General features: G+C 41.5%; 1 protein-coding gene across 1 annotated transcript; it reads left to right on the top strand.

The window, feature by feature from the left end:
* Window positions 1-1,925: 1,925 nt before the first annotated feature.
* Window positions 1,926-4,267, top strand: snai2 (snail family zinc finger 2). Its single transcript, XM_071926514.2, has 3 exons — window positions 1,926-2,131; window positions 2,391-2,912; window positions 3,433-4,267. The coding sequence occupies exons 1-3, from the start codon at window positions 2,053-2,055 to the stop codon at window positions 3,612-3,614; spliced, it is 783 nt and encodes a 260-aa protein (XP_071782615.1). The 5' UTR covers window positions 1,926-2,052; the 3' UTR covers window positions 3,615-4,267.
* Window positions 4,268-25,309: the final 21,042 nt, after the last annotated feature.

Here is a 25,309-nt window from a genome sequence, read left to right as displayed (position 1 = left end):
CAGCTGGATATTCTACTGATCAATTCATGCTGCGTCCTCTTACCTGTTCTTGACCAGATAATAAAAAGAGGGGTTTCAGGTGAATTTGTGTAGCTAAATGAAGTCCCTGAATACGTTACCGTGCCACAATACAGGGCCAAGGATGCAAGGCCTCCTCTCTGTTAAGGAATTATGGTCTTAATCAGCTACCTGTGCTATTTAGAATCAGTGATATGATTTGAGTCAGCACACCAAATTATTACTTGCCTTCATTATTGTCAGTCTCGCAGTATCCTTGTGCTCTGAATGCAGAGTGCAGTATTGAATTCAGTGGCATACGAAGTGCAGAGAAGCCCATTTTTACCTGGCCATGCATACTCTGCTTGCCTTTGTTATGGTTTGCTGGGTACGCTACATTGATTACAAAGTAATATCTCATTCGGTGCACAAGGCTTACCGCTAGATCACCACAAAACACCACTATTGCTCACCCAACCTATTTGCCATGTTATGCCACGCTCATTCTATGGAGCGTTATGTGTGTGTGACAGTAGGCAAGAGTTATTATGCAGAGATAACCTTCCCTTCCCTTTATAATCCAACCAGGCACAAAGGGAAACTATTCATGATCTGCAATTATGTTTTATAGATAAGATAAGCAGTTCACAATTAACTTAAAGCTTGCCCCAGACATAAGGAGCTTTTCATATCTGCTGACCTAGCCAATCCAACTGCTCCAGGAGCTGCTTTTCAATATTCCCAGCTAAGCCTTGCCTTTGTTTTTTTTTTCCTCTGCCTTGTTAATTTAGATATATAACCTACACCTCTCCCATTCAAGTGAGTTGAACACAAGGGGGCGTAGACTGCTAAGTTTGCCTCTCCTCGTTCAGTTCAGCAGCAGAGGTAAATGAGATTATGCTATCAAGTCTGACCTTGAGACAACTACACTTAGATTTACATTTCAAGGAGGAATACCTTATTGCATTATTGGCAAGGAAACGTGTGGTTTCCACCATACGCTACTGCATTAGGAAAACCCTTCTCTGGCAAACCAACAGAATAACAATGTGGATGGCAGGATGCATTTCAGTCCAATTCCTGGTTTGAGCATTGCACCAGTGAAGGCACAGATTTGTCTATGCAATATATTTGGATAAATGGATATTAAAATATGTATATAGAAAATAAACTTTACTCATCTCCGCCAATCATCATCGCTGCCATTTATTATTAGTGGTGGTAGTATTGTCAACTGGTCTGATGTTTTTGTTTTGCTGTTCTCCAAGTTAAATGTGCCACCCATAGGCTACACAAGTCTCCAGAGGTTTGCAACACAACAATCATCAACAACAACTTGTACATTCCAGTGATTGCACTGGTGATGAAAAACCCTTATCTCTCTCCTCAACTCTTCTTCTATTTCTTTTCCTGGCACTTCACTCTTACATTATCACGCTGTGGTTGCAGGAAGATTTTAAGGGCAACAGAGTATGAGTGCAACATTGGTTGCTTGTAATTTTGGTGATCTAGGTATTTAGGGTTATTCTGCTGTGGCTGCACTCATTGTAAGGCGCTCTGGGTAAGAGCAGCAGCATAATGTAATTTATAATGTATAATGTATGTATCTTTAAAATGAATTAGTTCATTGCTATAAATCCAAGTAGCCCCCTCCATACATGCACACATACACACACACACACACACACACACACAGGTCTACCACAAAGCACCTGTCTTACTAGAGAAGGTGGCTATAACCCCGCCCATTAGGGGTTTACGCGCACGTATACTGTAAAAGTGTATTCTAAAAGCTCTGTGGTAAAAGCGCGATTTAATTGGCTTGACGTCCCAGTATATGTAAATGAGAGCAGCTGGCCCCTCCCATGCACCTGATAGGGGAGTATTTACAGCTCTTTACAGCTACCCACTGCACTGTTTCCAAGAGCGCAGCGCTGCACCATGACACTCCACTGGACTATGCAGTAGGGATTTCCGTCTTTACACAGTAAACTGTCGCTCACCGCTGTATTTTCCACACAAAAGTTTTCCAAAGTTTCCCATTTGTTTTCCAAGATGCCACGCTCTTTTCTGGTCAAGAAACACATAAACTCCGCTAAGAAGCCAAATTATAGTGAGCTGGAAAGCCCCACAGGTAAAGTTTTCAAAGTTCATTGATTGAATCTGCAGCTCCAGTGTAACCTTACAAACTTGTGCGAGTTGTTGTTTACATGCAGTCACGTTGATACATCGTGTTTCATTATGTTTGGATTTTTCAGAAGTTTAATTTTTACCTCGGCCAACTTTGAAGTCTGTGCTTTATAGTGAAGCGATGCAAGTCCTTCCATACAGGCGCAGGTTGCCATCCAGAGAAATACATGTCACTCATTTAATGTTGTTTTGTCTATTTTCAGTCTTCATTTCACCGTATATCTACAAGGGCCTTCCCCTGCCTGTCATCCCACAACCGGAGATCCTGAGCCCGGCAGCGTACAGCCCCATCACAGTATGGACTACCAGCAACTTGCCGCTGTCTCCGCTTCCCAGTGACCTGTCCCCGATCTCTGGATACCCCTCATCGCTCTCCGACACCTCCTCTAAAGACCACAGCGGCTCCGAGAGCCCGAGGAGCGATGAAGATGAGCAGATGCTGCCCAAGCTGACAGACCCTCATGGAGTGGAGGCTGAGAAATTCCAATGTAGTTTGTGTAGCAAGTCCTACTCCACGTACTCTGGACTGCTCAAGCACAAACAGCTGCACTGCGACGCCCAAACGAGGAAATCCTTCAGTTGCAAATACTGCGAAAAGGAGTATGTTAGCCTTGGAGCGCTCAAAATGCACATCAGGACTCACACCTTGCCCTGTGTTTGTAAAATATGCGGCAAAGCTTTCTCCAGACCGTGGCTGCTCCAAGGACACATCAGGACGCACACCGGTGAGTGAACCCAGAAGGAAAGGCCTCCTGAGTGAAGGGGCAAGGCAGTAGAGTTGTTGTTGGCTTTTTCAATTATAGCCTCTTCTATTCAACCTGTTACATTATTTATTAACCTTTACACCTATCCTATTCAATTATACAATGCATACTGTTGCACTGCTTACAGCAATAGTCCTCTGTCTCTGAGGCTGCATATAGCCTACTTGAGCAAAAAAAGTGAGGATTTCAACCCACACAACGTTATTATTTCCCAAAGACAAACTTTTGGTGTTGTGTTACAAGAATAGAATAACAGATTAGAATAACATTTTTTTTTTCTTTTCCTTTTTACAAATGTCATGCATGGCATTCAACACAGTGCTTTTCCTCGCCACAGTGAGTGTAGTGCAACCGGCCAACAACATTAGGCCAAGATGTTTAAGTAACATCATTTGGATTCGGAGTAAATGCTGCACACTATTGTCATGTCTGTGTATATCTGTGTATGATTCACTGACCATGTCTTTTTCTCTCTTGACAGGAGAGAAGCCATTTTCCTGCCCCCACTGCAATAGGGCTTTCGCGGACAGGTCCAACCTCAGGGCTCACCTACAGACCCATTCGGATGTGAAAAAATACCAATGCAAGAACTGTTCCAAAACCTTCTCCAGAATGTCTCTTCTGCACAAGCATGAGGAATCTGGTTGTTGTGTAGCACATTGAACTGGGATGCTGTTCCACCAGAAACCGGCCCAGGAGAACTGTCAGGGAATCACATTGAGGGTTTGTTCCAAATATGCAGACTTTTCTATGACTGACGATCTATTCCATTTCAGAGTATAAATAGCTCTGCCATGTGCTTCTCGTTTCAAGCAGTGTTTCCGCGATTGCAATCAGTGTTGAGCTTTGTCATACCATGTACTCACCTACCTGTGCTATTCATGCACTTTTTGCATGTTTAGAAATGTTTTATACGCATTCACAATGTTATCTTTTAATGTTTGTACCAATGTCTCTCAATGGCTGTGTCTTTGGTTATAATGGAATCCTCTCAACTTTTTATATGAACCACACACACACGACAGTAAAAAGATCACCGTGGGATATTGATGCCATCGTTACTTAGGGAACAAGTGCAAACTTATTTTTAGGGTGAAATTATTATAACTTTTGCACAGTCGTTAGTCAGAAACTATTTGCCAGCACTCAAAATAGCAATACAGTTTTTCAAGTGCCTCAGTTTTACTTGGCAATTATGTATTTTTAAACAGTTTGCTTTTATATTTTTATATATTGAATGTAAGTGTGACTGAGATGATTGTATATTAACAGTGAAAACTGTGATGCTGAATGAATGATTTTGATATTTTCATATTTTCATGATGCTTTGAAAAATAAAGTTTCATGACATTTTGTATAATTCTGGAATTTGTAAATTGCTTTCTCTGCGAAGCCTTTAGCCTCTTTGTTCGATGTCAGAGCAGCTCTTTCAGATTCAGACAGATTCATTACTGTCACATAATTCAATGAATAATTTTCCCAAACCAAAAGATATTGAATCCAGCTAGAACTGTCTCATGTTATAGAGATGTAGAAATGAGGAGTAAGATGACTCAGCTCTGAATCAAGACTGAACCTGTTCCCTGTGAACCTGTCCAGACATCAAACAACCTTGAAATTTAACACATACTAGCTATATTGATCTGCACTCACTTGTTATACTCTTTGAGGACCCATGGCCCTTTCTTTACCCGAGTAAGTGTAACTTTTCAATGGAAGAACTTATTTCTTGTAGAAAGTTATCTATTGCAATCCTAAGCAAATTGACAATCTCTTAAATACCCAGCTGTTAACACTGTTATCAAACCAGTTAAACCTAACTTGAAACAAATGTGTTTTTTTATTTTACTACTCCATCAGCAATCACTGCTAGGGCACAGATTCTAGTATGTTTTCATAAAAAGCTCAAATTTGCATTTGCTTTGACAACCTCCTTGAATTCTGGGATGCTTGCCACCGAGGATTAAATAGACTTCCTCGGGCTACATTCTGTTGTCTTTTACCATATGTTGTCTACTTGTAGCACATAGAAAGAACACGAAAAGTGCAATACCTTAAGGGATACAGTCAAAGTTGAACTCTTTCTAACAAACCCTGAGCGTGTTCCCCCGTTTGCCCTAATGCCCAAAAGCTGCTGACCTGAAAGATGTGATCTGACAAATAGACACTAGTTTTGCTCGCCGTGAGGGGCTGAACTCCCCAGTAGGTAGATCCTCCTCGCTGTGAGTCATCGTCAAGCTATTCCAGGTGCTCTCCGCCGCTCTCTGGATTGGCCCAGGTGGCTCCAGGCTCTTCAACCTCGCTGAAAAGCAGGTGCAGCCACCAGCGCCGACACAAACCACAGCTACAGGTCCATACTGTAGGAACCTCAACCGTGATTTAATGTGGAAACATTACAAGCAGCAGGTCCTATTATTCAGATCCTTTACCTCATAAAAGGCAAGTGCCATCAAGGGGGCACTCTGAATTGCTGTATTGGTGTGGTAGCAGCGTTGTTTTTCTCACCATTCTTCGGGGAAGCTAAAATACCTTTCATTGCATAGACACAACCTTATTATCCTGGTTAAAAATAATAATTAATTTATGCACAATACTAATAGGCTAATACTAATTAGCCTTATGATCTTGCAAGATTCTTCTTTTACAACAACAATTAACTACCTGGTTGATTTCTCAGATAACAACAACACGTTAAATGCTTTTCACTCTAACATGAATATTTGATTTAGCAGTTGTGGTGGGAGTGGGAGGAGAGGGGGAGGAGGAGAAGTAGGGGCTCATTTGTTTTGAAGCATTTGCTATTATAGGATGTGTGAGATCAAATATTTGTTAGGGGTGGAAACTGTTAATAGTCACGCTGTTGTGCATAATTTGGCAAATCTGCAGTGTCCAAATGCAGGTATTCACTGGCTGTTTTGCAAATCAGGTAAAAAAGATCTCTGCACTGAAATATTGTGAGGATAAGGTTTAATTTGTTTCATTCATTCCCAAGAGTCAACTGAAATTAAAATATTTGAAGGCTAACTTAAGTCATTTCTAATATTCAGTACAAATAAAACAAGCTATTTCACCATAATAAGTTCAGTTTGGTTGATTTTTCCCGTTGAATGATGTTAATAAATCCTGAATTCATTCAATTTTTATTATACCATGTGTAGCGCATCACATGTGAAATGAACGCCTGACTCGATAAAGCCCCTGCATAAAGCACCTGGGGCTACATAAAATTTCCGAGCGGCCTCAGAGAACACTGGGTTAGATGTAAAGCAGGGCACATCTTTCAGGAAACCTGCTGACTTTATGGTGAATGGGGGAGTATGATTCCTTTATGACCATCAAGTGGAACAAATAAAGTTAAGGGCGTCCTCTGAGGCCTGATTGTCCTAGCCAGAGCGTGATCCGCAGCCCTCCTCTCTAACCCCGCTGCATCAGAAAGGAGATGATTGTGTATTCCCCTTTACTCCAACCGCCTGGAGGAATGTTTGCCTGTTTATTGAGCTCCCGCATCTTGTTAAAGACTATTCTCTTTCATTTCCGTTGTCTCCTCAAGTGACTGGGTAGCTATTTAGAATGGTGCTGCTTTTCAGCTGGAGGTGCATATTCTCCAGATAATACTGTTTGCCTCTAATTGTGTAGCGTCCGTCGCACTGAGGCTCTGTTTGTTGTTGAATTGAATTCATGCACATCTAGCAAAGCATAATTTAAGCGCTTGGGTGGATGAATTCTTTTGAAGTTTTGCTGTGTGTTATGTTTTTATGTGTTTATCTCATTAAAGTAAAAGGGTTAATGTACGGGGCACAAACAGTTGTTTAATGGCTAAAGTCGCCTCAACGTTCAAGCAGGAAACAAGGAGATGACGGCCAATTTGATGTGTGGCAGAATATAGGCATTTACTGAGAGATGGTAGCTGACCCTCCATGTGGGTCAGGAATAATTTGGTCGGCGCGTCATTATGGACGCTACGGAGAAGAGTCAAGCCGAGACAGACGAGGCTGTGTTGTCTTAATCAATAGCTCTGTGGTCTTTTTTTGTTGCCTTCTTCTCGAGCAAAAGTCAGCTGTCAAAGGATCCTGTGATCATACTTACTTGATTGTATTTCCTCCTTAATGTGCAACTCGCAAAACCTCATGACCGCAGCAGTAAAGGATCATCTCTGTAAACAACATGGCCTTTTGTAGCCACAGATTATTGGAAAGCTTGAGACATGTCCTCATCAAGACATGGTTTCCATTATAATGATGGTAATCATTATGGTTAACCTGTGAACATCGTGCTTTGTATTTAAAGTGTATATTAAACTGATGCTGCGTTAATGATCAACTACATCTGCATATTCTTTTTGTACTTATGACCAATTATACCTCATTGGGGCAGTTTGAACCTTACAGGCATCTTATATCATTATGTTAAGCCTTCCCTGTTTGAGTTCAGCATAAAACTGTCCAATCAGTTTTTCATAGTTAAATATTTAGTACAGCCTCAAAATGCAGAACAGCTGATAAATACAGCTGCAATTAGAGATACTCTGTGTTATGCAGGTGTGGAAACTATAACAAGGTGAACAGTGTGACCGCATGGTTTGTTACAGACGACACAGATGTCAGTTCATTTGGATTTTATCTCCTCGAGCACGCAGCTCCCTAGAGTCAAATCTCACAGGAGATGGAGACCATTCAGGAGAAAAATGCGTTCGCAGGTTTATCTCTCCCTGAATTCTGTGACAAGGTGGTGCTGGAGTGCCATCGGTGTTATCAAATGAATTTCTGATTGGGACGATTGACTGGTTGTCAATTTCACAAGGTGGTGCTGGAAATTCACAGGGTGTTCCAGCACTACTGTTACACTACTTGGGGAGCGCCTTCTTTTAATAATGATAATAGCCTTCTTTTAAGGAGGAGAGATTGCTCAATTTTAATCCTTTTAGACCTGAGTGCTGCCTTCGACACCGTTGATCATCCAATTTTAATTGAACGCCCCGAGCAGTGCGTGGGCATCACCAGCCCTGCTCTCGACTGGCTCATCTCCTTCCTCTCTAATAGAAACTTCTCTGTCACCACTGGCAACTCATCATCCTCTTCAGCAAACATCATATGCGGGGTGCCGCAAGGCTCAATTCTTGGTCCAATCCTTTTTTTTCACTGTACATGCTTCCCCCCTTGGCCTTATAATCTGTAAGCACAATGTTCAATTTCACTGCTACGCCAATGATACCGAGCAATAACTCCTGTTTTACCCCGACGATCCAAACAACCTCGACACTCTAAACAAGTGCTGAAGGTCTCACAACTTTTTACAACTTAATCACATCAAATCTGAAACAATTTTATTTGAGCCTTCCATCTCCAGAGGCATAATTCAGAATAAACTAAGAGGTCTGTCTGCAAGCATTAAACCAATGACCAGAAACTTGGGGGTGGTTTTTGACAGCGATCATTCATTTTTATTTTTATTTGTGCTATTTCTTATGTTTTTATATGAAGCAATTTGTAACTCTGTTTTTAGATAAGTGCTATAGAATAAGAACAAGAATAACAATGAGATGTACTGAGATGTATTGAAATTCCTGTCATAAGCTACTTCAATATACACATGCATGCAAATGTGGATCTGGCAATCTGGACTGCTCTATACGATCTCATTTGCTATTAGATTAGCATCTAAATTGACATTTAGGCGCCAAAAATTATAAATAGGCTCCAAAAATTACACATTAATCAATACAATACATTTTTGCTTTGCCACGAATGAACAAAACTCTGTATATCACCATTTCCTCTGTTTTGCTTAATAACGTCGGTAGGGGTATTTCATGTAATATTCATGATAAGAAGACTTTTTGGAGGGTAATTTTCAGCATTGGTGTTTTCAAAATATTAAATGTTCATATTTTCCTCATTTATTAAAACATCAACACAAAACTTGACGTGCTTCTTTTGGGTAAAGTTTTTGACAGCCATCACAAGTTACAAGTGAATTGATCCCACTGGAGTTGCCCACGTACTGTCTTGCTCAAACAATTGCTCAATACTTGTCATTTTCCGTGACCTAATTATATGCATTTCTTCTGTTATGACAAATTGTTAAAAGCTTACCAATCCATGACTGAGTTATGAGGGGAAAGCTACGAAATAGGAGAGAAATAGCAAGAATTCAGTGAAACAGCCCACAATATCTTCATACAGACAAGCTGCGAAACCTCTAATTATGCTGAGTTGTTAAACATTTACTTTAATTACAGCACACTTGGGTGTTTGTCCTCTGGGATCGTTCAAGGGAACTCCATCTAGCATGTGCGCTATAGGCAAGGCAAAAGCACTTTATCCTCATACTGGATCTGCAGTTTTGGAACCGATCATTTAACACACACTATTTCACAATCAATTCCACCCTTTACAGAGGAGCGGTGAGTAGACCTAAGCCAATTCAGGACTCCGATGGCATATTTACCAGCTGTTGGGCCGATCACAACTGTGGCTGCACTGACTCGCATCCAAAGAGGGAGGAGAAATTGCAAAAGAGAATGTACAGGCCTCTAAAGAGACTAATATATGTGGTGAAAAAAGGGATTTGTATTCTAATTGTACAGCTGTGTCGTAAAATATTTATTCAAATGAATATTCTCACTGTGTTTACTTCTTGTAGCAGACACTGAACGTACAAAATTTAAGGGACAATTTCTCATTTCATGTACAGGTTTCAAGTACACTGATGAGGTGAATCCAGGTAAAAGCCATTATCCCTTATTGATTTCCCCAAATCTATAGCAATCTCAAGGGAGGAGAAGAGAAGCAGGCGAGTCAGAGAAGGGTTTTTAAGCTTTGAGACATCCGTGATTAGGACTGAGCCAAAAGAGGCTGCAGCTCAATATCAGGAACATGTCCCTCACATTTTGTACAGCCAGTGTGTATAATTTTGATCACAGAATATCTTTTTGAAAGCGCTCTGACCAGTGACAGCGGTGCATAGTGGTGTATATGAGAGTGTGAGGCTATCCCTGGGAGGCCAGCAGACCGAGCCAGTGACCTAATTATGATGAATCAGGGCTGGGAAGAGCTGTCTGGCCACCAGCCGTTCCTAAGTGGTTTTACACTCCACAGCAACAGCATGAACAGCCTCAACAAAACAGCAAAACATATCAGCGATGCACCCAGCACCTCTGTGAGCCACCTATAACACTGTCTACTACACTGTATGAGCTAAAAAAATAAAGTGAAAGGACTATTTGGAGGTTTTAAAATGCAGCGTTTTAGATTTTGAGTGATTGTTTACTCGTGAAGTGAAATTTTGAATGATAGAATGCCTTCATGGCTCCAGGCTTCAAGGCTTTTTTAGTCTGAAAAAGGAACTGGATCAAAACTGTGTGAGCGTCTCGTAGGAATTATGCCGATGCCTGGCAAGTCCCAGGTACCGACATCAAAGAGCAGCTGTTCAGGGACACACATATTACTGCATGACCTCTCTTAACTTATGGGTAAATAGTGAAACAGAATACTCCGGGGGCTTGAGAATGGCCCGCCCTATAGTGCGGCATGACACGGGGGCCTCTGAATGGTATTAGGTGCCATCCACATCACATTAGGGCTTTGAATATGCCGATTTTTTTATTTTTTTGAATGGACTTCTTTGCCCAAAACCTTGACACAGTATGACATCACCAACACACCGTCTGAAATCCATCCAGAGACATTCTGCACAGGACCTGCGGCAGGCTATCTCTGGAGATGCTTTGGATTTTTCCCCTTCTGTCTTGTGGTTATCTGAACATCAGTGGAGGGAAAAGGTGAGTATGGAGCGCAAACAAAAGGTGCTTGAATAAACTAGCTCCCGGCCACATTATTCAGACTCTGGGTATTGTACTCAGCCGACAAGCCCCAACAGGACGTGAACCTCCGGAGGAGCTTCTCTGGGGATTGGTAGGACTCCTGTGCTCAACAAGGATCTCATGGGAATGTAGAAATCCGTGTCTTTACTGCTGCATAGTGCTGCATGCCCAAGGGAGGAAGTAACAAATCACAACTTTTCTTGTTTATGCTAATGAGTATTGTGTGCTTCTACATTTTTGAGTATTTTCTGAGGTCACTAATTTAACTTTTACTTGTTTTGACTCGAGTACTTTTAAATTACATTCATTACAGAATGCAAATTTGTTGGTTTAATCTGCATCAAATCTGCGCAATCATTTTCGAGTTGATGTTAGGCTAAACTACAACATCCAATGCTCAATGATCCATGATCCATGATAGTAAACATTCCCCAAAATTTGTCTATCCAGCCACAGTGTTACTGGTTTGTCTTTGCCTGGTTCTTGTGTAGCTATAGTTTGCTAGCCTTTGCGAGCTAGCTGGATAGCTAAAGGGAAGGAAAACAATGTGGTGGCATCAATGGGGATGGGCATTTTCATTTTTTTTCTTTTTATCACAGATCACTAACAGTTCAGACCTCAAGCACCACTGAGCTTAAGTCTATGTGTGCATCCAATTCTGCCAGTTCCAACCCTGGATACGCAACCTCCTGCAAGATGATGAATATGTAAATCAAGGCATGAGTAGAGCCATTGTCATTATATACATATCTTGTATATATATATGTATTTTGATAGAAAACTTATTTTTGAAATAACAATTTCAATGATTTCTTATAGGCAAAAATGCAAAATAGTCTAAATCATTTCAGATTTTGTAAGGTATGTTTTATTATGTTGTTACCTGGTTAGTGTCCCAGGGCCATGTTACCAATACAGTCTTTCTGTGCTGTCTTTTTTAACAAAACCAATTTAAAGATGCATGTATGTCCACATCCTGATTTTCCACCACACTGATGGAATGTTAATGCAAGTTATTTTATAGTTGTTTTATTAAAAGAACCTAGTTTGAACTCTGTCCTCTCATTTTTTGCATTACAAGATTATATGTGACAATGTGATTATATGTGATAAAATGTTACGGTGTTTTTTTAACTAATTAACTTTTACTCTGCGTACATTTTAAAGCTTTTTGAGCTACTTTTTATTTTTACTTAAGTAAAAGTAATGTTACTTCTACTTAAGTAAACTTTCAGTAAAGTAACACTATTTCCATGTGGGTGTGATATGTTTGGTACTCTTCCCACTCTTCTGTGCATGTAGCACAAAAAAATGAATCCAGTATGTTGGCACATTTCAGTAGGATATGCACCATGAAATACCATCTGCATACTTAACCGAAATGGCATAAAGTCATCAGTCATGTTGAAAACAATTTCAGTTGAACCGGTGAAAACAAATGGATTTCTGGCTTGCAACAGATTTCTCAGTTATCATTTGGAATAACAGAATAGATACAGCGATGTTTATCACAGTATGCAACAAAATGGTCCAGAGTGAAGTGAAAACTCCTCTGGGATTGTCTGCTATCTTCCTGTTTTTCAAGAAGAGTAAGATTTCAAAGATAACCAGCCAAGTAGCCGAATACTTCTGTTCTATGGGGTAATGTGTTGCAATTACGATTCTTATAAACAGTGCATCAATATCACAATCCACCCCCTCTGAGAAACAGATTGTTTGTCTTTCCAGCTAGTAGTCACAGTCTTCACTGCCATAAATATCTTCTGTCATTGTTGCATTCCTCTGCCTCCACCACAGCCTTTGAGTATTTTCAGAGATTGCCTGGTCTGCACCAATGCTTTCATTCCAGTGGACTGATCACAGGAGTCCTGATCCAGCTGTGTCATGAGCCGCAAAGAAAACCACCGCTGATAAGAGATTGAGAAGACACTGACTGATGTGGGATAAGGCAAGACTTTAAAGGCAACAAGCACCATTTGGATTGTATTAGGAGATAATGCTAACGACATTCAGATTAACACTAATTTAGGCCTCTGTGATTGAAGCGGCTGTGACATGCCTTGGCTTAAGATCGCTGGAGATAGCATCGATATGAGACATGCCACTCAGTCCAGAACGGGATATCCACGAGGGCCGGTAGGAGCAGTCGCGTCATCATCCCACAACAGCGCTGTTCCTTGCCACAGACAGCTGGAATGTTCCACTGGGATGACAGAGGGAGTGTCCGAACACAGGAGGGCAACACAACCCCCCCCCCACCCCACCCCGTCCCTTCTCCCCTTCCCCATCTACATGCCTCCAGGTTGAACCCCCCCCCATTCCACTAATCCCCGGTCCAAGCTATCTGGTCAGCCGAGACAAATGGCGGGGGCTGGCTGGTGGCGCAGAAGCAGCAGGTGCTGTGCTGTCAAAAGGCACTTCACACCTCCGCTCTCTCACACCAGCTCCGCTGTCGGCCCCCCCGCGCGTCCCGGCCGTCCTCTCCGCAGGAGGGGAGGAGAGACTCTCCAGGGCCTGCTTTGTTATCAGCATGCTCCAGCTTTGAAGTGAGCTGGGCCAGAATCTGGACTGTGTTTACTTGAAGGCATCCCCCTTGTTGTGTGTCAGCCTGAGGTAATTACAGCGGAGTGAGTGGCCCTGACCGTGATGACACGGTGGGTAGGTGTGGAGGAGCAGGCAGGGCCAGGAGCACATCAGCGTCTGGAGCTGCTCTTACTCACTAGGATGTGGTGCAGACAAGGGAGATCCCATAGGGGGGCTGCTTGCATGGGCATGATTTGTTAAAAGGAGCCACAACCATGGCCAATAATGTCCTATAATTGTATTGTTATCAAGTACAACAGGCCTGTTGTGCTTTTTTCTCTCTACTTTTTTCTCTGTTTTGCCTCACAGAGAGTTGTGACACAAAGCAGTACATCTGGAACTACACTTTTCTTGTCGAGTGGCATAATTCAGAGGGACAGTTTGTTGAAATTTGCATTTCATTTTGCTTTGTTAATGTATGGAAATACATAGGCACAGAGGCGCCGCTGGGAATCTTGGGCCCCCCGACAAAAGTATGTTTCACAAATGTACAGTACAACATAATGATATTAATTAAAACTGACGCAATAAAAATCTATAATCCCTGGCATGTTACAGGGCTACTGCATTTCTGGGGGCCCCCTGAATCATTCATGGTATCCCCCACTTTATAGCGTCCTTGTATAGGTATATAGTAGAATATACAATTACATTTTCTACTCATTCTGGGTTTAAGAATATGCTACACAACCAGTGACTTGAGACAAGAAGTCAGTGTTTTGGCCAGGTCTCCCATGAAAATGAGATTTTGAATCTCAATGGGACTTCACCTGGTTAAATAAAGGTTATATAAAAATTTTAAATAAAAGGTATTTTATGTCACTTTTGCTGTTTGAAAGCTCATGACAAACTGATTTTGAAGTGAAATTTTGTGATGTCATTATCCCTTTAAGCTGTGAGCTATTTTTTGATATAGTATGACAGCAAGATGTCAATCATATTCAGTATCTATATATTCATAGTGAGTTTTTGCTGTCCATCAAAAATGTCCTTGTTCCACAAAAAACTTGAGAGCAAGTCCGTGGCTTTGCATTGCTAATTACATTTCAGCAGCTGTAATTCTCTTAGAGGATTCAAAAATAAAGCTTGGTTCTATCAGCTTCACTCCAAAAAAGCTGGTCACACATTGCACACTAGTGAGAGTCTGATAATGAGATTCCCCTCCCTCTAGCCTGCTCAGTAGCCAAAACATTGCTTTTGTTTTAGCTCTGAGAATACCAATGAGCTGCAGCCATCTGACTATTAAAAAAAAAAGAAAAATCAAAGAATGTCAGGTCCAAATGTCATGATAGATGACGCCGGTTCTGTCATAGATCATGTTGTACAATCTCCTTACTCCGGCTTCAAACACGTTGATGATGTCAGTGTTAGCATGAAGTCAAAGGTCAGATTCCACATAATTCTGCCCAGGCCATTAGGCCTTGTGAGAGCCAGCTTCCCAGATACTGGTGCATGGACCCTGTAATCTAGAATGAAAATGACGCTGGAGATTGCTGCATTGCAAAAGGCCAGATGTCCCCCTCCAGGCCTGGTCCAGTTTTTAGAGATGTGTAAGCTTTCAGTAATACCAAGGAAAATGAAGCTTGAGTCATGTGTAATAGCCTGTGAGGCTATTACACATTACTCAATGTTATGCATTATTTGAACTTATAATAGACATATTATGAACTCCTGTGTCCCATGTGCAGACTGCTACTCTTTTTTTTTTGTTATTTTGCAAAAGCAGACGAACATTTAAAAATCTAAGTGTATCTAGGATACTTATCTTGTCACTCGGCTTAGCTACAATGAATTTTGACTGTTATCCAATTTTAATAGATGTTCTCACTTGAGAAAGAATAATTGCTTGTCTAGTTTGGACAGCATGGGAGTACACAAGTGATTCTAATTTGAGAAAAAAAAAGCTAATCAATTGTCTTTAATGAAAAAAAAAAGCTTTAATTTTGAAATCGACAACATGAATTCCAGCACAGTCCAAGGTGATGAACCACATAAAGCAGAGATTGTTAAAGTGACAGTGAAAGCTGTTTCAAAGCCAGTACACACAGATTAGGGAGGATCTACAAAGTCTATCACAATCTGATAAGACTCCTGGTGTTTTCATTGGTGAGTGTCTCTGCTTTTATCTTCTACAACTGCTGAGCTTCCCTTATCATGTGCAGCACAGTCTGGAATTCCAACCTCTGATAATTGTCTCATCATCTTTGGTTACCCAAGCAAAGAGTTAAACCAACATGGGCTATAAAATATTTAACAAGCAAAGCAATGCAGCGCAGCACACTACCTGTAAGTCACCGAAGTTGCTCTGAGTGCTGCTGACTGGAACGAATTTGATAAAGCACTGCTGTAAAACATTTTTTTGGGCTTCATTAAGATTTATTTTTCGTGTCTCACTGTAAAGCAAGCCCACTGACATGAGGCTTTAAGGAATACAACTTTGGAGTGAGGTAAATCTCCTCTGCCTTGATGCCAAGAGAAAGCAGAGGCAATAGTTGACCTTGTCCTTCTTTGCTGTTGGTCTGTGGGTTTGGGCCAGGGACAGGAACTCCCTGTACAGACACTGTGTCTGCGATTGCTGAAACTACTCCACAGTAGAACGCTTTGTTCACTGCCACCAAGGAAAACCTAGACAACAAAAACACACACATTCTGGAAAAATGAACATTTGAGAAGGGTCGTTTCTCCCCAAAAGCACCGCTTGGGTTTCAGTGGTAAATAATATTCCCTTCAGAAAAAAAGGAATCATGGAGTTTTACAAATATGTCTCAAGATAATATGAGACCTGTTGTTATCAAACCATTAATCTAAATTCACTAGTAGTGAAAAGTTATGATGTCTTGCATAAAAAAGACCACATAACCACATCGTGGCCCAAGACTTAAGTTGTTTAACTATGGGGGGCGGCTACGGCTGGGGGGGAAACCACATGAAGTTCATAATTCTCAGAAAATTAAACGCTTTGGAGGTCATATGATCGGTTATATCAGTTACACAAATCTTAACATTCACCAGCCAAAGAAATAACAACCTAACAAGATTATTTTTAGTTGTAAATCAGATAGAAGTTGTGAAAAACAACCTTGTGCACTGCCTTCACATCACATTTTATGTTAAATTATTATAACGCTAATTATTATACTATATAAGTAAGTAAGTAAGTAAAACTTTATTTGTATAGCACCTTTCAGGACAAGTGTCACAAAGTGCTTCACAAGTTAAAACATAAAAGACATACACAGACATACACATAATAGGTATATATAAAATATCAAATACTGGCATCTTAGCAATTGTCCTTACATATGGTGTGTGGACATACAGTTTGTTTTTTTCCACAAGTGAAATGGGACTGTTCCAGTTTCCACTGCTGTAACAACTCAATCTCAAACCTTGTTACACCATATTCAAATATGAGCTGTTTTGTAATGACATGCTAATGCAAACTTGATGCTACAGAAACAATGTTGTTATGCAGCTAAAGAAAAACTTGGTGTTCAGCATTTTTCATTCACTTCCAATAAAACTGACCAAATATCACTGGCAAATAGTGTCAGTTCAATCAAGGTGCCCCCAAAACTGATGGGTTATCCAATTATGTGCGTTGATGCATTTCCTGTGAAGCTGGAACATTGCTCATGACCTTTTCTTGATAGAAATGAAATTTTCTCTCCCTCAGGCTAAACAAAATCTCACAGTACTCCACCCTTTCGCCATGAGTGAGTCATACTGGGATAGTCAAACAAGCCCACACGATGAATCTACAGACATTACACCAGGAGAAGAGCTGTTTAGAAATCAGCCACCGTGCTCAGCGGTGTGTCACACGCACCGGCTCTGTATTGGCACGTCCCGGGTTTTTGGATAGGCGTCGACCGGGGCCGGCTAGTGCGCCTTGGAGTCGTTTGCCGCTCTTTGCTGCGTGTCTCAGAGCAGGTTATCTCTCCCTGCAGCAAGCCGCCACGCGCCTATTGCACCTGATTGTCTCATCGGCACATTCCAGGCGAGAGGGCCCGACAAGCCAGGACAGAGCGCCCAGACAGTGATACACTTGTTCAGCAGCCGCAGGTGTAGCTGCCCTCTTTTCTCTGCTCTCCCAGAGGTACGAGGCGTCATGGAGGAGCAATGGTAATCTCAGGGAAGGCAGAGAGAAATCAATGACAAATGACTTTGCTTTTTCACGGAGCGCGGTAGAAAAGAACAACCAATTTTTGTTTTTTTTGTCATGTTTATGACCCATATTCCTGTCCATCATTCAAGATAGACTCAAGAGTGAAAAATACAATAAAATAATGCATTGAGTGGTAAAACAAAACACTGTGCAAGCAAAGGCGGGCTGTGCAATTCATTATAAAAGGGAATTTTCGATGTACACAGTATTCAGTCTCTCAGTTGGGCCAAACACTGTAACTGTATTCAATCCCATATAATACTGCCTACAGTAGACAGTAGACTGTAAATGTAGGACTATATATGAACTACTTTGGAAAATACACTTCAGCCATTGCCTGAATAATAAGGATTTAATTCCAGCAGCGTCCTCTGAAGTAGAATAATGCTCTCATGCTCTAAATACATATCTTCCAGGCATTAATAACTCCTTTTTGTCCACTGAGACTACATACATTCATACATGTACCTTCTAAATTTATGCCCCAGTGGTCTTTTTCGCTCCCGGTGCGGGGCGATCAGCCATTGAAGGGAGGGAGGAAGCAGGAATTGGAGCATTTTGATGATGTAATTGGCAGCAGACTTGGAGGAAGATGGAGATAAAGGAAAAGGAATGCAAAATAATATCTGTTTGGGCATGCATCAGGGGGCTATCATGAGCAGTGAGGGATCATGCTTTGACTTTTGTCTCACAGATTCACTGTTGCTAAAGTGTTTTCATTTGGCAGCGGTCTGAGCTAGGGAAATTTGAATTTGATTCTTCTTGCGGTTGTGCTATTGTTGAGAAACAGCATCCTCTCTCTGAAAGAACCCTTTGAAAAAGTTACGCTATCTCCACCTGATCGCGGCTCATACACGGCCAATTTAGAAAATGAATTGGATATGCTAATATACCAGACACACTGTGAGCCGCTTGTAAACAATATTATCAGCTCTAGTCAATTCTTGCGCTATAGCATCAGCTGGGAGGAGGATTTCAAATTCTGCAACAAAGCCCCCCCAGTGCTGGAAACAATCCAACTGTTCTTCCAGGGCACACAATATTCTCTCATTTGAAAGTCATGGCAAAGAACGCGACCAAAGAAGGTCAAGTAGCCACTTTTTCTTCCCTTCCTAGCGGTCTGACAATAGGGCACAGAGAACAAGAAGCCAGGCTGAGTAAGAGGATGCAGGGGGAGAGGATGCAGGCTGGGACCTGCTCCGGCATTAAGTTATGCCTTTGTAAGGCAGAGGCACTTGCCTGTGGCAGGTGCAGGTAGCAGACGTGACGCTGCCGAGGTGTTTCTATTGAGAGGTACCCAACCTGTCGAATTGTCAGGACAAGTTGGAGACTCAGTCACCACCCTGCTCAGAAAGCTAACCAGATCCGCATACTATGACTTGCACTTCTAAAGCTTGGTTAGAGGAACTGGAAAATCCCAGGGCTTGAACATAAAATTATAGGATTGTTTTGATACTTGTCATGCAAGCTAATGCGGTGAATAATATATCATAACAGCAATTACAATTCCAGAGAATGCCTCTTTTATCTTCCACCTCAGAAAAAAAAAAAGCACTAAAACATTTACCCACTGTAAAATGAAGTCGTATATCATTGATACAATTCTCAGCAGTTATAGTCAAAATTCAAAATGTTAGTTTTATGGGAGCAGACTAAGCTTAAAACTGGAGTTTAACGGGCACATAATAACCAATGCAGCACTTAGGCAGCTCTACAGCAGTGGATTTTCAGTCATATCTGTGGAGTGCCTGGTTGTATTTCATGCGACAACTGGGACGATCCTTTCTGTTCATTAAGCCCTGCACTTCATTCAGCCTTGAATGCCTCCTTGCCCCAGTGTGTGTGAGGGCAAACTGATTAAAACTCTGCCATTTCTGTGTTTATGCTGTGCAGGCACCTGTAGCTGCTGATGCAGTACTGTAAACCTCAGAGCAATGCAAGCATGCGTGTCTGGTCAAGTCAGGTGGGATTCCTGTCATCACAGCCTAAAAGTAATCATCTGCACAGAAGACTCTCCTGAGTGGGAAAGAACGAATGAAAAGGCTCAGTGTGAAGAATGAACAGAAGAATCTTGTGAAGAATACGTGAGTCACTATGTGCGGAGCGCTCGCTCGATGCGTTTTCTTGTTGTAGGAGTGGTAATGGAAGGCCCCCGGCAATCATTTTTCAGGTTCACAGATGTTCCATGTAAACATATTTCTGACACGCCGCAGAGAGTGGGCTTCCTCGGCATGGCGGTGTTTAGCCAGCACTTATCAAAAATCCCACGTCAGAAATGCTCTGCAGTTCGATCTAAAGCCATGAAATTTAAGATCCGGAGCCTGTTTCAGCCTGTGTGTCGATGATGATGAGATGATGTGAAAGATTTGTAGCCCTCATGCTGGTTTGGAAATTCAAAGATCACATCTATACCCACCAACATGCAGTTGCAGGAATTTAAATATACCTTCTTTTTTTCTCTCTAAATAACCTAGTCTGCAGCATTAAATCAGCAGGAACTTTTTTTGTGTGGACATACATACGTTGTATTAGGATTTAAATGTTATTCTCAACAGTAGAGCAAATGTAATGATACGTATTTCAAACACAGAGTTTTGCAGCAATTATCACAGAGGGACTCCTGAAGGAATGGAGGTTTTAACAATGAGGGCAGAGTAAGCAAAACGATCTGCCTTCCTTTCTCTGTTTGCTTTGCCTGAATGAATAGCAGATCCACCAGCATGGCAGTGTCAGAATAGATTAGCGCCATGGTCCATCTCCCAGGCTTCACAAAATAAAATCCTCTTAAAAGCAGGGGATGTCACTCAATCTCCTGAGACATGTACCTGCATGGTGGACCGAGGAACTCTGACAACTGGGAAATATATCTGCACAAACAGAGGAAGTTTAAACTGAAAATGTGCTGCCAGCAAGATATTTACCGAAGAATATATAACAGGATCGCTTATGCAATTGACCACTCTCGCCTCAAAAGGGGATTTACCTGCTCTTAAGATTTTTAGTTTGTCATTCTTAATGCAATGTAAGAATGTGTCATTGTAGAACTGCAGATAGGCATGAGCTTAAAAATATGATGTCCACCAAATAATACTGTTTCACAAAGTGAGAGACAGTTAGCTAACTGCTATCCAATGAGCTCTACGAAGACATATGTGCGGTTTTTAAGAAGACAGGTTCAACTAGCTCTTATCTTGAAGATATCTCCATGTAGCCTCCAGCTATGGTATTTTGTAATCATAGCCTATGGCTAAGAATAAGAGGAGGCTTATTTTCAATGGCCATGCAGAGTTTTCAATCTGTGTAACTAAGAAAACAACAGGAAGTTCCTCTGTGAAGAGCCCAAAGGCAAAGGTTAAGAGTTCATTGCTTGCAAAACTACTTTATTATTCTTGTTGTAAAATAACAAGTTTAAATATTTGATTCAATTGGACAACTTTCAGCATTGCATGTTTCTGTGAATTTAGAAAAACGAGGCTGTGTGAGGACATACAGCTATAACTCTTATGTAATGTAATTTGACTGATTCGAGAAACCACTTACAGTGGTTCCCATCAAAGCCCTCGTTCATGTTCCTCCGCCAGTCAGTTTGTGACAGTAAATAAATGTGAGGCTCTTCTATTTGCTGGTCCTCTCATCTCATATTGATAACGCACAGACAAGAGAGACAGAGTGGAGTGTCTCCTGAGATATCCGGGGCACGGCGACCTGACTGGTGGATTACCTGTCCATGGGAAGGGGGAAACGGTGTTAGCATGTCAGCTGAAGACCTACAGCAGCGCTCGCCGTCTGTCGGAACGATCATGTCAGCGAAAGCACATGTGTACAGCAGACACTCACACACCTCCGCGCACTCATGCTCAAACATGATGTAAGTACGCACATGTAGGCATACATCATGAATACATAAAACATATAAGACACATATAAGACACACACACAATCAATTGTTCAAGTAGAAAGTGCAGACTTCTTCATCATTCCATACTTTGGTTTGAGGTGTGGAAGAAGGATGGGTCAATAGTCCAAACATTTCACAGGAGTTGGACAAAAGTTTTTTTTTTCTTTTCCGTGGGCTTCTAAGAAACATCAGCTGACATTTGAAGCGAGGATGTAATAGTCCACATTTTCAGTGGAGGACCATGTGTCTCTCCACAAATCGATTGGAATCACCGTCTGTGCCGTAACAACAAGAACCCTCTACCCTATTCTTTTCATCTAGTAGTCTCATTGATGAGCGGGGTTTCAGAGATAGTGAGTACAGATGTGCTCATCATCCCAAGTAGAGAATCCATCCAAAGGCATCGACTCTGTATGTGTGTGTGTGTGTGTGTGTGTGTGTGTGTGTGTGCACTTGAGCTTGTGTGTATATTTCACTGTGCAGTACTATCCCAGAGAACAGTTTGATGTTGAATGGATTCTGGTCTGGTCTTGATACGACAGCTTTGCACCACCGTTGAAGTGAAAGCTGTAGTCGTCCATCGCTGCGTCGTTTTGCATCGTTTTGTGAAATCAGGAACCTAAATAATCTTTCTGATATCGGTTCAAAACAGTTTCCAAAGCTTTTTTTAACATGATTTTTATTTACCATTCCATAACATCATACGGTGAAATTGACGTTTATTTTGGTTTGGGTTGACATCAAACAGCCACCTCCTGCATGTCGCTGTCTGTGAGATGCTTGCCGGGATGTGTGTGTGTGTACAGTGCAGTACCGTGCTGTATTTGTACGTTTATGTGCGTGTGCATCTGTGTGTGTGAGTGTGTGTGTGTGTGTGTGCGACAACTCTGGCATAATGATAGACTGACAGTGGGAGAGACAGCACCACCCCAAGCAAGCAGAAAAGCCCTACATTCCTGGGCTGGTAGCTGTGAATCTGAGCACAGATTGCAAGTTAAAACATGCAGCTTGCAGCCACCACTGTTTTAGTAAATACTTTTAGAGCTAGTGTTTAGGGATCATAGCTTTAGGACAAGGGTGGGATTGATTTCCCAAACAAGGATTATGTGTCGTAGTTGTCCATTTTTATTGAAGGGTGGAAATGGAATACCGGCTTCACCTGCTGAAAATGGCTCTACTGGATATTCTTAGAGTTTTAGTGATGAAAAGAAGGTGTTTGCCATCTTTTAATGTTTATCTGATATGTGTAATATAAATGTTTTTGCTCGGATAGCTTCTCCGTCTAAGCGTACCATAAAATAGAACCCATAAAAAGGGAAGTGGCTCTTAATCAGTTAAGCGCTTTTGTGGATTCTATCGCACTGTAATAAGAAATTATAGATGGATCGGGAGGCTCGCTCTGGCTGCGTCACAGGAAATAGATCACCACCTGCCACTCAAATCTGAAACACCTGCTTCCTCATGGGTGTCCATCGCCAGCTGGCTCACTGCAGAAAAATATTCATAAAAAAAAAAAATACTAAGACCAGAGCCGGCGCAATATCGTCCCCCAGATCTGACCGTAAACATTTAATAGCATAAATGTTCATAAGAATATTTCATACCTCCTGTATATTCCCCACTTTTCTAATATTTATTCCCACACTATTAGCTATGCTCTTTTTTTCCCCGCCCTCATTCCAGCTGTCCAGGACTGGTTGAGCTATGAGAGGAACTTTCCTTAACTCACTTCCAATATAATCAAATAGAAAATGTTCCCAATAATATTACCTACTCCCAGGCTCTAACCTTTTCCTCTGCCTTTTTTTTTTTTTTTTTTAATTGAAACATTAATCACACAGACTCACTGGTGTGACTGTGTAACATCCAATATTCACAGGCTATAAACTGGGAGACTGATGATTACAGCGGGACAGATCAGCGTCTCAGATGGTGACACAGGGACTGATCATGCCTGGAACACACAGGGAGGAGGATCCGCTCCACCTACAGGAATCCACTGGACATAACAGAGCGCGTCGCCCTGCAGCTATTGTTCCTTTAGCCCGGCATCCTCTGCTGAACCCCTTTGTGACTTGACTTGACTTGATAAAAAACATATTCGACTCCCTCTCTTCCCGAGCATGTTCCCATTTTCACTGCGAGAGGGAGAGCACAGAGCACGTTTCTGCTTCGCCGCTTCTGTCATTGTAATTCACTGACATTTTGCCCTGTTTTTTGCCCTGCTCTGTTGCATACAACTCTGTCTCTTCACGTGCGTTCACTTGTCAAGTTTTCACATCTTCCATGTCATGTGTATTGTTCGATTAATGTTTTTCCTCTTTTTTTAAGATCCATCCCTCCCCACAAAGAGGTCATTTGTCTTGTGCCAGGTCATCGCTGTAACAAATAAGAATGTGTTCCCGTATTACTCAATTTTTCATGATTTAATTTCAAATATACTGTAGCTCAGGATAAGAATTGATGTTATTTGTGATGTTTTGGTTTAGTTGAATGGATATTTATTTAGTGAATTTGAAGACCAAGTGCTCACAGGCGGAACAGTCACAATGCTGGACCCTGACTGGCAGACAACACCATCTCTTCCAATTCAAATGAGGCAAACCTACTCAGTGGAGGCTTTCCAGGGAAATGTCAGACCAACTGCTGCAAACTTGCCTGATTGGAAGGATTTTAGCAATTGTTTAGTGAGAGGTGCCAATCAAGACCAAGTCCAGTTATGTTGCATTGACTGGGATTAGTCTGAAAACTGCCTGCAAAAAAAGGATGGATTTTTGAAAATGCGATAACCTTAAATTCAACCACTCAAACAATATGAAATTTTAATAATGTAGAATTTAACATCTTTGATCATATATGTATTTAAATAGAAAGAATACTTGAATTTCTACAATACAGCTCCTTTTTGGACATCTTACTGCCTGGATGACTGAAATAACTCTACACACACACCTCATTTAATTGACTTTCATTAAACAAAGGTTAAACAAATGAATAGAAATGAATTGATTGATTTTGTCCCATGCGGTGTGCTATTTTTAAAGCTATTCTAAGAAACAGTCAGTGTCTAATGCAAAGTCTAATGCCTATGCACAAAGGAGTATTTAATATTTTCACCTCTGACGATCGACTTTGTGAGCATTAATGTTAATCACATCGCCTGCAGCCACCTAAACTGCCTCCTAGCATGACTCCGTATAGCAGAGAAGGACTTCCAGTGTGGAGGAGAGGAAAGCGGTTGCTGCACCTGATGAAATAAGGGCTTGTTGCCACCAGCTGGAGCCGAGCTGCAGTGCACCACCTGTAGGGAACACCTGGTCTCACACAGACAGGTGCGTGGTTTCCTCCTAATGAGCATGTGTTATACACACACTCTTGGACGGTCATACAGGGATATTGTTGAAAAATGTATCAGTATTCTGAATAAATTAGCAAAGAAATTGAGGGAAATTTCTTTCTATTTTATTAAGAGCAATCTCCCCGTAAATGTGCCTGTGATGCTGAAATCACAGACAATGAAATATTATTGTTAAGCCTGTCTCTACCCAAGCCTGTGTGATATTGATCATCATGGCAGTGTATTCATAGCATAATGATACCTGGCAGACTCTCCCCACATTGTTCTAGCGTGTTACTGGAAGGCAGGTGGACTGTCTGGATGCAAGGCATGTTGAATGCCACAAGCAATGATTCACATGGCGGTTAGCGATGCTTATTCCAGGAGGGGACCGGGCCTCCGGGTCAGTCAACAGGGCTGGGTTGTCAGCGGAAGCAAATCTCAGAAGATCAATGGTTAGTGAAACAATGGCATTGGGAGTGAATGTAACAAGTGGCTCTGAATCAAATTCCAGTTCGGGGGACGCGTACAGGAAGCTGTAGAAAACCAG

Source organism: Centroberyx gerrardi, chromosome 13, assembly GCF_048128805.1.
Source record: "Centroberyx gerrardi isolate f3 chromosome 13, fCenGer3.hap1.cur.20231027, whole genome shotgun sequence".
NCBI classification, from domain to species: Eukaryota; Metazoa; Chordata; class Actinopteri; order Beryciformes; family Berycidae; genus Centroberyx; species Centroberyx gerrardi.
The sequence above is the reverse complement of the archived record's forward strand: the minus strand, read 5'-3'. Positions and strand labels throughout refer to the sequence as shown.

Bases quoted from the DNA above. Each gene is read 5' to 3' on its own strand.
- snai2 (XM_071926514.2), top strand. From the start codon at position 2,053: ATGCCACGCTCTTTTCTGGTCAAGAAACACATAAACTCCGCTAAGAAG. The intron at 2,132-2,390 runs GTAAAGTTTTCA...GTCTATTTTCAG, and splicing joins TGAGCTGGAAAGCCCCACAG to TCTTCATTTCACCGTATATC. The intron at 2,913-3,432 runs GTGAGTGAACCC...CTCTCTTGACAG, and splicing joins ACACATCAGGACGCACACCG to GAGAGAAGCCATTTTCCTGC.